Source organism: Peromyscus leucopus, chromosome 4, assembly GCF_004664715.2.
Source record: "Peromyscus leucopus breed LL Stock chromosome 4, UCI_PerLeu_2.1, whole genome shotgun sequence".
NCBI lineage: Eukaryota > Metazoa > Chordata > Mammalia > Rodentia > Cricetidae > Peromyscus > Peromyscus leucopus.
In genome coordinates this window covers 14,157,185-14,172,285 of record NC_051066.1, presented here as the reverse complement: position 1 = coordinate 14,172,285, position 15,101 = coordinate 14,157,185, and the positions used below count along the sequence as shown (strand labels likewise).

General features: G+C 43.5%; 1 protein-coding gene across 2 annotated transcripts in view; it reads right to left on the bottom strand.

Annotated features, from left to right (window-relative positions):
- Camsap1 (calmodulin regulated spectrin associated protein 1) overlaps positions 1-15,101 on the bottom strand; it is a 67,732-nt gene that overhangs the window by 32,824 nt on the left and 19,807 nt on the right. For both annotated transcript variants that reach the window (XM_028868794.1, XM_028868795.1), the window contains exons 2-3: positions 12,580-12,842; positions 11,717-11,878 (exon numbers count right to left, since the gene is read on the bottom strand). In XM_028868794.1, coding sequence (XP_028724627.1) covers positions 11,717-11,878; positions 12,580-12,842 — 425 coding nt within the window. The remainder of the gene's footprint in view (positions 1-11,716; positions 11,879-12,579; positions 12,843-15,101) is intronic.

The window sequence follows — 15,101 nt, the reverse complement described above, 5'->3', positions numbered from 1 at the left end:
GCAAATACCTCCAAATACCAGGAAGGCTCTTCCCTCACCACTGTGGAATCCTGAGGGCCAGACCCCATGCACACTGTGAACACAGCTGTCTCCAGACAACCCATAACAATCTACCTAATCTTGGGTCACACCTCCTCTGACCACAGAAAGTCAACACCAAATAAAATTCAGTTATAAAATCCAAGCTGTAAATCCCTTAAAACCACAGATTTAAGTAATCTCTCCTGAAATTAAGACAGTGTCCAATTTCTGTTTATACGGGGTCAGTGAGATAGTTCAGCACTCTAGTGTCTGGAGTTCTATCCTCGGAACCCACATAAAGACAGAAGGAGAGAACAAGTTCCACAGAGTTGTTCTCTGACTACAGCCTGCCGACATGTGCACCCACACATCCATCATCACACACACAATACAATTTCTTAATGCGTGTAATAGCAGACTTTGTAAACATACACATTAATACTTAGAGGAGTGGCCAGAGTGACAATCAGGTGAACATGTGCAGTACTGAGTGGCTCATCAACAAACAAAAATAAATATGTGAATGACGTAACATCAAGAAGGTAGAAAATCTCTTTAAAAACGAAGATAAAGGGGCTGGAGAGACAGCCCAGTGGTTAAAAGCGCTTGTTTTTACAGAGGACCTGGGCTTCATTTCCAGCACTCACATGGCGGCTCTCAACCGCTTACCTCTGCCCCACCCAGGGCAAGGCCACAGGTGCACATAGTCAGTTGGGTTGTCTGTCTGTCTGTCTGTCTGTCTGTCTGTTAATCTCTATGTGTGTGCATTGACTTGTGCTCACAGTGCCACAGTACACATGTGGAGGTCAGAAGACAATTTGCAGAAGCAGTTCTCTCCTTCTACCATGCAGATAAGGACCAAACTCCAGTGTGCGGGCTTGGCAACAAGTATCCTTATCTGATAAGCCATCTCACCAACCCAACAGTCAGATTTTTGAAGCAGAGTAAAGCCACTAACAAAACCTGGGTAAAGTGGCTCATGCCTGTAGTCTTAGAAGTTGGGAGGTGAAGGCAGAAAGATCAGAAGTTTAAGGTCCTCCTCAGATACACAGTGAAAGAAAGCAAAACCATTTAAAAAGTACTACATAAAATCCTATCTTTGTGCCTAAAATGTAAATTAATTTCAAATTTTTGATAGAATGGGCATTTTTAAAGGAAAATATACATTATTTTTCAAAATCAAGGAGAATAACCATGGCAAAGCAAACCAAGCATCTACTGTGAGTCACGTGGCCCAGAAAGCAGAGAGGAGAGCACACCAGCTAGCCCCGAAGTGGGCTTGAGAGACAGACGGGAAGGGGATTGGGAGGATATGAGACACTCCCCCCCATCTTCTGAGGGGGAAGTAGGGCTGACCATAAGAGTCAGTACTAACTTTAAAAACATAATTGGGACAAAAACTGTCATCTCAGCCCCCAATGCCCACCCTGTAATCAAGAAGCAACATCTTCATCCAAAGACAGAGACTGCCAACCACTGTCTATATCCAGCTGCAGGACCTGAAAAAAAGTCTATTAAGTGTTTTCCAGGAAGCCAAGGCTCAGTGAATGCATACCCAGTCTATAAAAATCACTACGAGAGTTAACAGGTGGGTGGGAAAATGCAGCTGGCAATGTGCAAGTGCAGTCAGCTCCAAATGGGACCTAGGGACACCTAGAAATCTGAGACACTGCTAAGGATTACACAAGAGCAAAGCTAAGCTAGGCAAGGCAGTGCACAAAGCTCATCCCAGCACTTGGGTATTAGTATACTAGCACTTCCGGAGTCACATGACCTTGCATGTGCTGTCAGCAGTCAGGCAAAATGCTTAGTCACTCCAGGGCCTTATGTCCTACGCAACCTGTGCATGCGTGGTCACATAATCTGCATGCAGTGTGATCAGGTAATCTACATGCATGTGTGGCGTAGCCACATAAGCCATATATGCATGTACAAGGTGACTTATCAAAGCAGGCTCTACCGGCTTCCCGCTCTCTCCCTCTCGCCAGAGGCAGCACACATCCCCCACTCCAGCACCTTTCTTTTCAGCAGGCCTACCCACCTCCACTCTTTCTCTTCCCTAATAAAAAAACTCTTAGAGGTAGGTTCCGTTGTACCTCATGTTTTCTTGAGCCTGGTAAATAATGCCAATAAATAAATAACATTGGGAGTCTGAGGTAAGACTGCTAAAAGCTTGAGGCCTAGTCTGAGCTACATAGTGAGCTCCAGGCCAGCCTAGAATCAATAGCAAAATCCTGTCTCTTAAAAAAGGGAAGGGGTTGGTATAACTCAGTCTGTAGAGTGTCTAATATTCATAAGACCCTAGGTTCAATTCTCAGCACCACATAAAACTAGGTGTAACCCTTGGAGTGTAGAGGCAAGAGGATTAGTGGTTCAGGTTCAACTGCAACTACATAGCGATAACCAGTATGAGACTAGCCTGGAATATGTGATACCACATTCAAAATACAAATACAGGCCACGTGAGGTTGCACACACCTTTAATCCAAGCACTTGGGAGGCAAAGGCAGGCAGATCTCTATGAGTTTGAGATTTGCCTGGTCTACAGAGTGAGCTCCAGGACAGCCAGGGTTATATAGAGAGATTTTGTCAATCAATTAATCAATCGATGAATCAATTAGCAAACAAACCAAAAGTAAATATATATATGTGTGTGTGTGTGTGTGTGTGTGTGTGTGTGTGTGTGTGTATGTATGTTTGTATGTATGTATGTATGTATATGCTGGGGAGCTGGTCCAGTGAGTCCCAGTGTTAAAAGAGGGGGGAGGTGGAAACTGGTTGGCAAGAAGGCTCAGTGAGTAAAGGCACTTGCTACGAAGCCTGATAATCTGAGTTCAATCCCTGGGACCCACACAGTAGAATTAGAGAATCAACTTCCACAAGTTGTCCTCTGACCTCCACATGGCACCATGAGTATAAGCACACATACTTGTATATACAGACAGACAAAATGTATTTTTTTTTTAAAGCTGAGCATGACTATGTGCACCTGTGGCCCCAACACTGTGGGTGGCAAAGAGAAGAGGATCACTGCAGGTCAACCAGTCTAGCCAAAAAAATGGTGAATTTCAGGTTCAGTGAGAAACCCTGTGTCATGCGGATAAGGAAAGAAGAGAAGAAGATAAATAGACATCTTCCTCTTGTCTCATTGTGTACCTGCACTTAAAATACACACATGTTCCCCCCAACCCCATGCATACACAAAAATGTCCTTTAAAAAATATGACCTTAATATATCAAGAATCCCTTATCTTTTTGCAGTGTGGACACTGCATGGTCACTGTGAACTGCTAGTCCTTCACAATCGGGGAGGGCACAAGGACCAGAAAGCATTGGTCAGCACCAGCCTCCACAGCAACAACCACAGCTAGTACAAAACAACAAAAAACAAAATAAACAAATGACTGTTGAAAGTAGAAAGGACATAACTGGGTGGGGCTGCCACAAAATGAATTCGACAACGACAAAAGTCCTAGGAGAAAAATATGTCTCCTATTACCATGAACACATCACTCTGGTCACAGTAGCCCTGGGCAACCTAACAATGCACGTCATAACCTACAACAACTCCTATGAAATATTGGAGAACTTCAAGTAACCCAAAGAAAGAAAGGACGGAAAGTTTAAAAAAAAAAAAAAAAAGATGAGATAACCAGACATCAGGCCAGATGGTAGAATTCAGCCACATGGACAATCACACCACTCTTACTGGTCTAGTCTCTAATGATAAAGCAGAGGCTATCAGATGAATAAATGAGGATGGCAAATTACACGGTGCTCAAGAATGCGCTTAAATAGGAAGAAGACAGCAGAGTAAAAGGGCTGGGTATGCTGTGCACACATGTAATACCAGCATTCATGAGGCAGAGGCTGGCAGGTACTGTGAGTTTGGGGCCAGAATGGTCTACATAATGAGACTATGCAAGCCAGGCTATATAGTGAGATACACGCACACACAGACACAGACACACAGACACAGACACACACACAGACACAGACACACACACACACACACACACACACACACACATACACACACACAAAACAATTACAAAGAATTAAAGAGGTACAACATAGGCACACCAATACCGCTCACAGGCAGCTGGAAAAATACTAGGTTCTAAATGCAGAAACCTCTGGGGCAAGAGCTATTTATCACTGGTGATAGACACAGCTTAAAGACTAGGGGTTAATCATAAAAATACACAAACCCTGATAAGAGACTTTGAACCTATGGAGTGCAGAGCAGACATAGGAAGCATGAAACAGACAGTGCTGCAGCGCCTGTTCCCCCAGAGAACAACCCTCAGGCCCAGGAGCAGGAAGAATGCAACACATACATACAGGTACCACCAGCTGCCAGTGGGACTCAGTCACCCCACGATTCAAACCACACCACCAAATTCAACCAGAAATCAAAAAGCAGGGGCTGGAGACATGACTCTCCAGTTCACAGCACATATTGCTCTTCAAGGAATCTGAGTTTGGTTCCAAGCACCCACTTAGGGTGGCTCACAACCAACCACCTGTAACTCCAGCTCCAGGGGATCCTATACCTCTGGCTTCAGCAGGTACCTGCATTCACATGTACAAGCCCCACTCCCCACCCCCACATACACACAATAAAAACAATAAAAATAAATCTTAAAAAAACAAAACCCCAAATACAAAGCTGTCTCTGGAATGAATTCCCTCCAAATATTAAAAATCAAACGAGTCTTTTCAGATAATCCACTGATAAAACAAGAAACCACAAGTGAAACAAAGTATTTTAAAGGGAATGAAGTACAACATACTCAAGTACATGAGACAAAGCAAAGCACTGCTGGAGGGAAGGCACCACCTCGTAACCTCACAGACGAGAAGCAAGGCAAGTTTGAATGAATTAGCTTTCTAATGTATGAAGACAGAGTGTGCAATACTTCCAATAGCTGAAACATTTTATTTTGCTTTTGTTTTTAGTGCTGAGACTAGAATCCAAGGCTTCCTGCACACTAGACAAGCATTCTGCCACTGTGCTACTTGCCCAGCCCCTAGAAACAAGGTTTGTCTGCTCTCACCATAACGAAGATGAATGCTTGAGATGATGGATGTGCTAACTGAATCCGACCATTACATGGTGCTGGAACATCACTGCACAAACATGCTCAGTTGCTATGTGCCAGTAACAACATTCAAGAGGTGAACACTGAGGCTAAGACAGGAGAAATGCTGGGAACTCAAAGGGCAGCTTGGGCTAAAGAATTAGAACCTGTCTCTAAATAAATAAATTTAAGGTAAGCCAGGCATGGTTGTGCGAAAGACAGGCGTGGTGGCACGTGCCTTTAATCCCAATGCTCAGGAGGCAGGTAGATCTCTGTGAGTTGGAGGCCAGCCTAGTCTACAAAGCAAGTTCCAGGACAGCTAGGGCTGTTACACAGAGAAATCCTGTCTCAAAAAAACAAAAACAAATAAATAAATTTAAGATGAGGCCGGGCAGTGGTGGCGCATGCCTTTAATCCCAGCACTTGGGAGGCAGAGCCAGGCAGATCTCTGTGAGTTCGAGGCCAGCCTGGGCTACCAAGTGAGTTCCAGGAGAGGCGCAAAGCTACACAGAGAAACCCTGTCTTGAAAAACCAAAAAAAAAAAAAAAATTTAAGATGAAATAAAAACAAGAGGAGAGTAAAATAAATTAAAAAAACAAAAAAGGTAAAGAAAAAAATAAATATTAAATAGCAGAGACATGTAATGTTCTGAAGATGATTAATAAAGTTGGTAAACCAGAAAAAAAACAAGGAAGAAAGGATGATCAGCATCAGAAAATGAAGACAGGGTCACTACAGACTGCAGATACATTTATCCAAAAAGTTTTAAAAAAAAAAAATCAATAAAGTTTATGCTAATAAATTCAACAACTTAAAATAAACTCCGTGAAAGCTACAAATACCAAAACTGACACAAAATTAGACAGAAAATCTAAATAACTTAAAGTATATATAGAAGTTTTCACAACTAAACCCATATACAACTCCAGGCCCAGATGGCTTCACCAGCAAGTCCAAAGGTTTCAGAATGGAAATGAAACCAATCATATTCAAGTTACTGCACAGAACAGAAAAAGGAAAACATCCCAATATCTTTTTCGAGCCAATATCGTCCTAATATCAAAACAAGGGGGGGGAATGCATTAGAGTAAAAATAGCAGACCACTATCTGGGTCCTGAGGATTAGGGACAAACAAAAGCTTTCTTCTCCCACTTCTCCATATTCTACAAGAGGTCCTAACCAATTCCATAAGGGAAAGGGCTTTTTTAAAAAATTTAACTGTGTTTCTGCAGACTAGCAACAAGCAACTGGAAATGGAACTAAGAAACACACACTCAAAGCACTGAAATGCTGGGGATAAATTTCATGAACAAAAGTATGACAATGGACTGCATTTCTCAACAGGGTACTACATCCATGCCCCTCAAACTGATCTGGTTTCAATGCATTCCAATCAAAATCCCTACAAGTGCTTTTTGTAGAAACCAACAAGTTGATTCTAAAAACTCATGAGGACATGAAGACAACCTACTAGAGCTAAAACAATTCTTTCTTTAATAAAAAAAGGATCCAGTTCAAAGACATGTATTATCTAAATTCAAATTATTATTATTACAGACTACTTTCTGTATAAGCTACACTCACCTCAAGTTACCATGGAACTAGTCACATAGTTCAATGGAGAAGGAACATCTTGAGATAGATTCACATGTGCAGCTCAAATGGGACCCAACAGAGCCACTGCCACAGTAACATGCAGAGGAAAGAAAAAATCTCTGCTATAGGGAATCTCTAACTGCTCTCTGTGCACAAAGTAGGTAGATTACATCCCTTCCCTGCTTCTTGCACAGTGAATAACCTCAAGGTACATCAGAAAGCTCAAGGAAAGAGCAAAGACCACCAAACCACTAGGAAGAAGCAAGGGAGCAAATCCTTGAATCTTGGGGCAGGGCAGAAATCACTTAGCAAGAAAGAATGTAAACTAGGCTTCAAAATCCCAGAAACCTTCGCTTTGGGAAAGCAATTACTAAGAAATGGTAAAAGAGAAGAAAGTCACAACACACATTCCTAACAAGGTACACATATTCATGCAACTAGATTAAGACAAAGAACCCAATTAAAAACTGGTTTAAACCAAGAATGGTATCACTCACTTGTAATCACAACATTCAAGAGACTAAGGCAGGAAGATCAAAAGTTCAAGGACAGCTTAGGATTCACAGAGTTCCAAGCCAGCTTCAGCTACAAAGTAAGACCCTAACTCAAACATACAAAAAAACAAATTAATAAAAGTTGTGTAAAATATTCAAACAAGGACTTGCAAAAATATAAACATCTGGAAACACAAGAGATTCTACTACACAACCACACAAATATCCCAAATCAAAGACCAACTGATCAAGAACTGATTAACAGTCAAAGCCAAAAGATTCCTACCCTGTCCCTGAATTTAAAAAGGTGTCCACTTAGAAAATATTCTAGCAGTTTTTTCTTAAGACCTAACTAAATACTGGGTGTGGAATAGGTCTTTAGTCTCTGCACTTGGTGTCACAGGCAGTTGGTGAGACTGAGGCCAGCCTGGTCTACATAGTGAGACCCTGTCAAAAACAAAACAACTTAATCAAGTATGTTAAAATACACTCATCTGACCCAGCAATGGTACTAAGTACTCACTCAAAGAAAGAGTATTAGCATCTAGGGACATACATCCAAATGCCCCAGCATCTTTATTCAAAAACTGGAAAGCACTGAGATGTCCTCAGCAGAAGAATGACAAACAAATCATGACACAGTCATATAAAGAAATTCTACAAGGCATAAACAGAACCAAACTATTTATAGATACATTTGGTGCAGTAAAAGAAGTCAAGTGCAAGAACATTTTAAGCAAAACCTGGATAAAGCAAAACTAATCCCATTAAGAAAGCAGATGGGGGAGGGGGGCAGTGGAGAGACGGCTCAGTGGTTAAGAGGACTGACTGCTCCTCCAGAGGACCTGGGTTCAATTCCCAGCACCCACATGGCAGCTCACAACTGTCTGTAACTTCAGTTCCAGGAAATCTAACACCCTCACAGACATACATTCAGACAAAGCACAATGCACATAAAATACAGACAGCCGGGCGGTGGTGGCACACGCCTTTAATCCCAGCACTCGGGAGGCAGAGCCAGGCGGATCTCTGTGAGTTCAAGGCCAGCCTGGGCTACCAAGTGAGTCCCAGGAAAGGCGCAAAGTTACACAGAGAAACCCTGTCTCAAAAAACCAATAGATAGATAGATAGATAGATAGATAGATAGATAGATAGATAGATAGATAGATAGGGAGATAGATAGGGAGATAGATAGGGAGATAGATAGATAGATAGATAGATAGATAGATAGATAGATAGATAGATAGATAGATAGATAGATAGATAGATAGGGAGATAGATAGGGAGATAGATAGACAGACAGACAGACAAAAGGAGATGGGTATGAGCCTGGGCCTGGGGGAGGGGCTAACTGCAAAGGAGCCTAAGGCAACATTCTGAGAATGACAGAATTGGCTATTTAAAGGATGGCATCACTTGTTAAAATGCAAGGAACCACGTCCATAGGTGGCATGTAAGTTATGTTTCAGTAGAGTGAGTTTTAAATCACAGGCATCAGTAAAATCCTGGAGACGTAGACTCAGGAGGTAAAGCGCTAGCTGCACAAGCATGAAGACCTGAGTTCAGAACCCCAAGCACCAACCAATAAATAAATAAATAAATCTCAACACTTGAGATGGGAATAGAATGACCTAGGACTAATGGCCACACACTCTAGTCATTTAAGGAGCAGTCCATTCAGTGTGAGCCCCTACTTAAAAAAAACCTGGATGGCAAGATATTTACAACTTTTGAACTCTTGCTTCCACATGTACTCATGCCAATGCACATATACACATGTATACACATGCAAACACATATATGCATATCACACACACCAAAAAGTTAAATGAGCCCCAGAAAGATGGACCATGGTACAACCCAGATCACTTAGGAGATAAGGAAACCCTAAGTGACCACCAGTGATGATTCAGGTCACCTTCAGCACAGAGAACCAGAATGATACCACTTGCTCAGCTGTAGTCCTGTGTCAGACAGACTTTCCACCCAAGATGCACAATCAGATCGGGGTGGGGCTCTACAGAAAGGATGTATCGACTATACCTCAAGTTAGGAGGAGAAAAGGAGTTCAGAATGGCAGAAATGCAGGCAGACTAGGCTTCCACTATCTAAGCTAGGGAATATAGGGTCCCAGAGGGACACCACAAGGAAAGAAACTCAATATGCTATACAGACCTCAATGCTGAAGCTTGTGAGGCTCCTGTGAAGTTGTATAAAGGACTCTAAGAACACACAAATGTAGTGAAGGCTGCAAGAGAGCTCCATCTTGCTGGATGCTAGGCAATTCACCCTGGATGCAGAGTGGGGAGAACATTTAGCCAGACGCACACATTGCATCTAATGACTCTAACCAAGGAAAAAACCTACAATCTAGCAACAACCAGAAAAGCCATGGGGGGAGGGTGGGGGTAGTGGGGGTGGGGGTAGTGGGAGTGGGGGGAGTGGAGGGAAGTAAATAAGGATTGTAAGTTGCCATGGAAATGCTAAAGAAATAAAAAAACATGAAATACAAATAGAAATATTAAATAAGAAAGAAAGAGATGTTTATGAAAACTAAAGCAAAAAAAAAAACAAAAAAACAAAGTATCCTAGAGTGGGAATATGGCTGAATAAGCAGATACCAAGACACAGTTTAAAGTCTAACAGTAGAGTGCCAATGTGTCTGTGACCCAAGAACAAGGGACAGGGATGGAGAGCTATGTGGCAGTATGCATAATTTTCACAATCTCAAATCAGCACATATGTCTACCAGGGGCAAATCAGAAGACAAAAATACTGTGTCTATTTAAAATATGGATGTAGCCTGACATGATGGTGTATGTTTGTATGTCTGCCCCAAGACCTGGGAAGCAGGAGAATCAGAGTTCACGGTCATCCTCAGCTACATAACAAGTTCGAAGCCAACCTGGGTTATCGTTTTTAAAAAAGGGGGGGAGGGGCAGGAGATAGTTTGAAAAGTAATTTGCCCCCATAAGCTCATAGGGAGTGGCATTATTAGGAGGTGTGGCTTTGTTGGAATAAGTATGGCCTTGCTGGAGGAAGTGTATCACTGGAGGTGAGCTTTGAGGTCTTATATATGCTCAAGATATGCCCAATGAGACAGACCACTTCCTGTTGCCTGCAAGTCAAGATGTCAACACTCAGCTCCTTCTCCAGCACCATGTCTTCCTGCATGCCACCATGTCACACCATGATAATAATGGTTCTAAACCTTTGAAACTGTAAGCCACCCCAACTAAATGTTTTCCTTTGTAAGAGTTGCTGTGAGCCTTGGTGCAGTAGGGAGGGGCTTGGACCTGCCTAGGCTCAGTGTGCCGGGCTCTGCTGACTCCCCATGGGAAACCTTGATTTGGGGGATGTGGTGATGTGGGGTAGCTTGGGAGGGAGGGTTGGGGGTGGGAGGAGGGAGGATATGGGATCTGTGGGTGGTATATAGAGTGAGCAGAAAATTTCTTAATAAAGAAAAATGAAAAAAAAAGTTGCTGTGATCATAGTGTCTCTTCACAGCAATAGAAAGGCTAACTAAGACAAGGGGCTCAGTAGGTAGGTCAAGTGCTTGCTAAGTAAGCATGAAGAACCAAATCAGATCCCCCAAACCATGTGTTTCAGTTACAGTTTCTATTGCTGTGATAAAACACCATGATCAAAAGCAACTTGGGGAGGAAAGTATTTATTTCATCTTACACTTCCAGGTAATAGTACATCATTGAAGGAAGTGAAGGCAAGAACCTAGAGGCAAGAACAAAGCAGAGGCCATTGGAGGAAGGCTACCTACTGGCTGGCTCTCCTTGGCTTCCTCAGCCTGCTTTCTTATAGCACCAAGGACCACCAGCACAGGTGGTCCCTCCCACATTAATCATCAATCAAGAAAATGCACCAGAAGCTCGTCCACAGGCCAATCTAGTAGGGTATTTTCTCAAGTAAGGTCCCCTCTTCCAAAATGACTCTAGTTTGAGCCAAGATGTCCTAAAACTAGCCAGCACAGCATGTAACCCCAAACACAGTAGCAAGTGTTTGAAATTTCAGTGTTCCTACAGCAAAATGGGAGGTGGAGTTCCAAAGACTTTGTCTCAAACAAGGTGGAAAACAAGAATCAACCCCTGAGGTTTTCTTCCACAGGCATGTCGTGGCATGTGCACATCTGTACTCCCACATGAATACATGTGTATACACACGTACACACTGATAAAAATCAACCAAGCACTCAAACACGGGAATACACAAGAAACTTGACTCCTCCCCAATAATTATTGGCAAAGATTGCGAACAAGTACTATATACAAGTATCTCAGATAAAAATGACACCTCATTAGCTGTAACCACACATGCATTTCCACACACAAACCTATTTTTTTGCTCTACTCTCAGTGCCCAGGAGTAAGGACTGTCTGCTAATCTACTGGACACCTAGCTGGATACAGTATCGTGTAGTCCTAAACAAGCTCTAGTAGCTAGGTTCCAGCATGGGGAACAAAAAGCAGGCAGCTCTCGATCAAGAAGAGAGCTAGACAGGCATTTACCTTATTGATCCAGAATACCATGGCATCCTCGAGGTCATATGGAAGTTCTTTTGAGGCGCTGAATGTAGAGAATCGCTTGACACTGGCCACCACCTTCTCAATGCTGATCATCTCCACAGTATAGGCCATCATCAGGGCATCCACCATTGCCATGTGGGCACTCTGGGGACAGAGGCAGCAGTCAGTACACTAAACCTCTTATGGGTCCCAATGCAAGAAAACTTTCTGCCTTAGCTTCCCCGCAAAGGATAACACTGGCTAGGCACTGTTCCAGACTGCAGCAGTGGTCCAAGGTCCTCATCTCTTACCAGTAGACTATAAGCTTCCTCTGTGGACCTGGAAAAGCTGTGGTAAGAGGCTGCACCCTTCCTCTGCCTCCTAAGGCTCTGGGATGCCAACAGGACCCTCCTCTGTATCACACCCTACCTTCATTCTCTTCAGAACCTTCTCTTCACCCACAACATGTCACACTTAAACTGAGTGAAAAAAGGCATGGCATGCAAAATACCAGGGAACAAGTTAACAAAAGCAATGCAAGGACATAGTGGGCTAGGTGCCAGGCTGATCTGAAGAGGCACAGCCTCTGAGGACAGGCAACTAATTCTGGCTAGTGCAGCCGTCCGACGGGAAGGCTCTGCAGTGGTGTGCCCCACCACACTTACATCTTTACACTTCATTGCATCATAGTAAGAACCAAAAGCAAGCTGCTCTTTCCAGAATGATGACAGTCTTTAAAATACAGGCATGTCATTAATGACCACCAATACACATGGACAGACCTCACCATCTGTCACCTAACAGCAGGGCACTGAGTCTTGCCTGCTCAGCCAAGGGAGCAGAAGGAATGCCTGTCAGAGACTTACCATCTTAATAGGTGCCTGGCTGAGGTCAGCATCTGTCACAGGGGTGTCATCACTCTCCATCACATAGATGCCCTTCCGGGACAGGGCCTGGATGACAGATTGGTGTCCTTGTAAGGTGGCCACCTGGTCCCCTTTTAGGATAAGGCTGCAGACACGGCAATACAGCTCACTTGACAGGAGAAGCTTGATGACGGGTGGCTTAATGTGCTCCTGCTCATACTGGTCGATGTAAAAAGGGTCTCTGAGGTCCTCAGGGATGTTGTCTATGACAAGAGAGAGCACTGGGTGAGTGGACATGCACAATCCAGTCTGGAGCATCACCAGATGGATGAGGACACACAGAGGAGAACCTTCCAGAACAATGCCAACCAAGGTACAGCCCACTGACCAGATGACAATCAACATTCAAAGGTCCAGGGCCAACAGACAGCCTCATTAGCGTCTGCACAACAGAGGCAATATTAGGCATTTTCAACTGCCATCATCACCTGAATGACGGTGGGACGGAAGCACAGAAGTCTTGGGGTCTTAGTGGGCTCAAAGCAAACTAAGATGCCATGGGGCTAGAATGATGCAGCATCTGGTGACCCCAAATAGGGGGCTGTGAGCACAGTGGCATTAGTTATTGGGAGGAAGCTCTGTGTGTCTTCTTTCCAACCAAAGTCAAGATCAAGGTAACAGCAAAGACTCAATAGCCTTCTCTTTAAGGAATGAGCCAAATCTGGTGCCAGTGTAACCACAACAGAACAAAGACAATCAGCTTTCACTCATCTTTGGTTCAGGCAGCACACTATTTAACCACAATTCTATGGATCAGGACTAATGAATAATGTGCCCACACTACAGACAAGAAAACTGGGGCACAGAAAAAAGATGCCACAAGTCCAATGTCAAAAGAGACAGGAACCAATTGCAATCTGGTCTCTCATGCACTCACTGCCTACAGCAGACACAGGGGGCCAAATGTGTGACCACTGATTCTGTACCCTCTTTGCACCACCCTGGCCTTGTAAGATATCAATAGCTATACTTTGTAGAAAGCACAAAGTCCTAAAGAAGAATTCCATTCCTTTATCCAGGGCCCCAGACCTCTGGTGTCTGTATCCACAACTGCAGAGAATGGAAAGTTCAGTCTCCTCAAACATCCCTACCTCCAGCCGAGTTTAGAAAGCTGCCATCACCAATAAGGTATTCAAATAAATGGGTAGAAATACATTAGAAACAATCACCCCACAATCAGTGGACATTTGTGCTGGCTCATTTTACGTCAACTGACACAAGCTAAAGTCATCTGAGAGGAGGGAACCTCAATTAAGGAAATGCCTCCATTAGATCAGGCTGTAGGCAAGCCTCTAGGGTATTTTCCTTTTTTCTTTCTCTTTTGAGATTAGGTCTCACTATATTGCCCTGGTTGTCCTGTAACTCACTATGTAGACCAGGTTGGCTTCAAACTTACAGACCTGCCTCTGCCTCCCAAGTGCTGGTATTAAAGGTATGTGCCACTATGCCTGATCCATTTTCTTAATTAGTGATTGATTAGCCCATTGTGGGTGGTGTCACCCATGAGCAGGTGGTCCTGGGCTATAAGAAAGCAGGCCTGAGCAAGCCATGGGGAGGAAACCAGTAAGCAGTACCCCTCCATGGTTTCTGCATCAGCTCCTGCCTCCAGGTTCCTGCTCTTTTTGAGTTTCTGGCCTGACTTCCTTCAGTGATGAACAGTGGCATGCAAGTGTAAGTCAAATAAACCCTTTCCTCCCCAACTTGCTTCTGGTCATGGTGTTTCATTAGAGCAATAGCAACCCGACCTAGGAAGAGATCCAAACTCCTCTAGCTCTGTGCCAGGTCTAGACACTACAGTGAAAGAAGGTCAGCTCTTCAGGGACTACCTCCCCCTGCCCCAGCATCCTTTCTCTGCTCCCTTCTGTTTGTTTCTGTAGGTACTATTTTCTGAGGCCCAGGTCTAATTAAGAGTCTCTGGATCCTTGCTATTGTCCTACAATCATTTTTTAATTATTTATTATTATATATATGCATGAGGGTGCATATATATGTGCCACTACATGAGTGTGAAAGACAGGATAGACATGTGGAGCTGGTTCTCTCCTCCCATCTTTACATGGGTTCCAGGACTGGAACTCATGTTGGTTAGGCTTATATGACAAGCACCTTTACCCACTGAGCAATCTTACCAGCCCTGCCCCACAATCCCCAGACTTCACTTTTGATTCTTATTTCTTTTCTTTTTTTTCTTTTTTTTTTTTTTTTAGATTTATTTATTTATTATATATATACAGCATGTATGACTGCAGGCCAGAAGAGGGCACCAGAACTTGTTACAGATGGTTATGAGCCACCATGTGGTTGCTGGGAATTGAACTCAGGACCTCTGGAAGAGCAGTCAGTGCTCTTAACCTCTGAGCCATCTCTCCAGCCCCTTGATTCTTATTTAACAACACGGCCAGAGTTTACACAGCACTTTAGTTCTGAAGCACTGTTGTGCACACAGGATTTGGTCACTACAG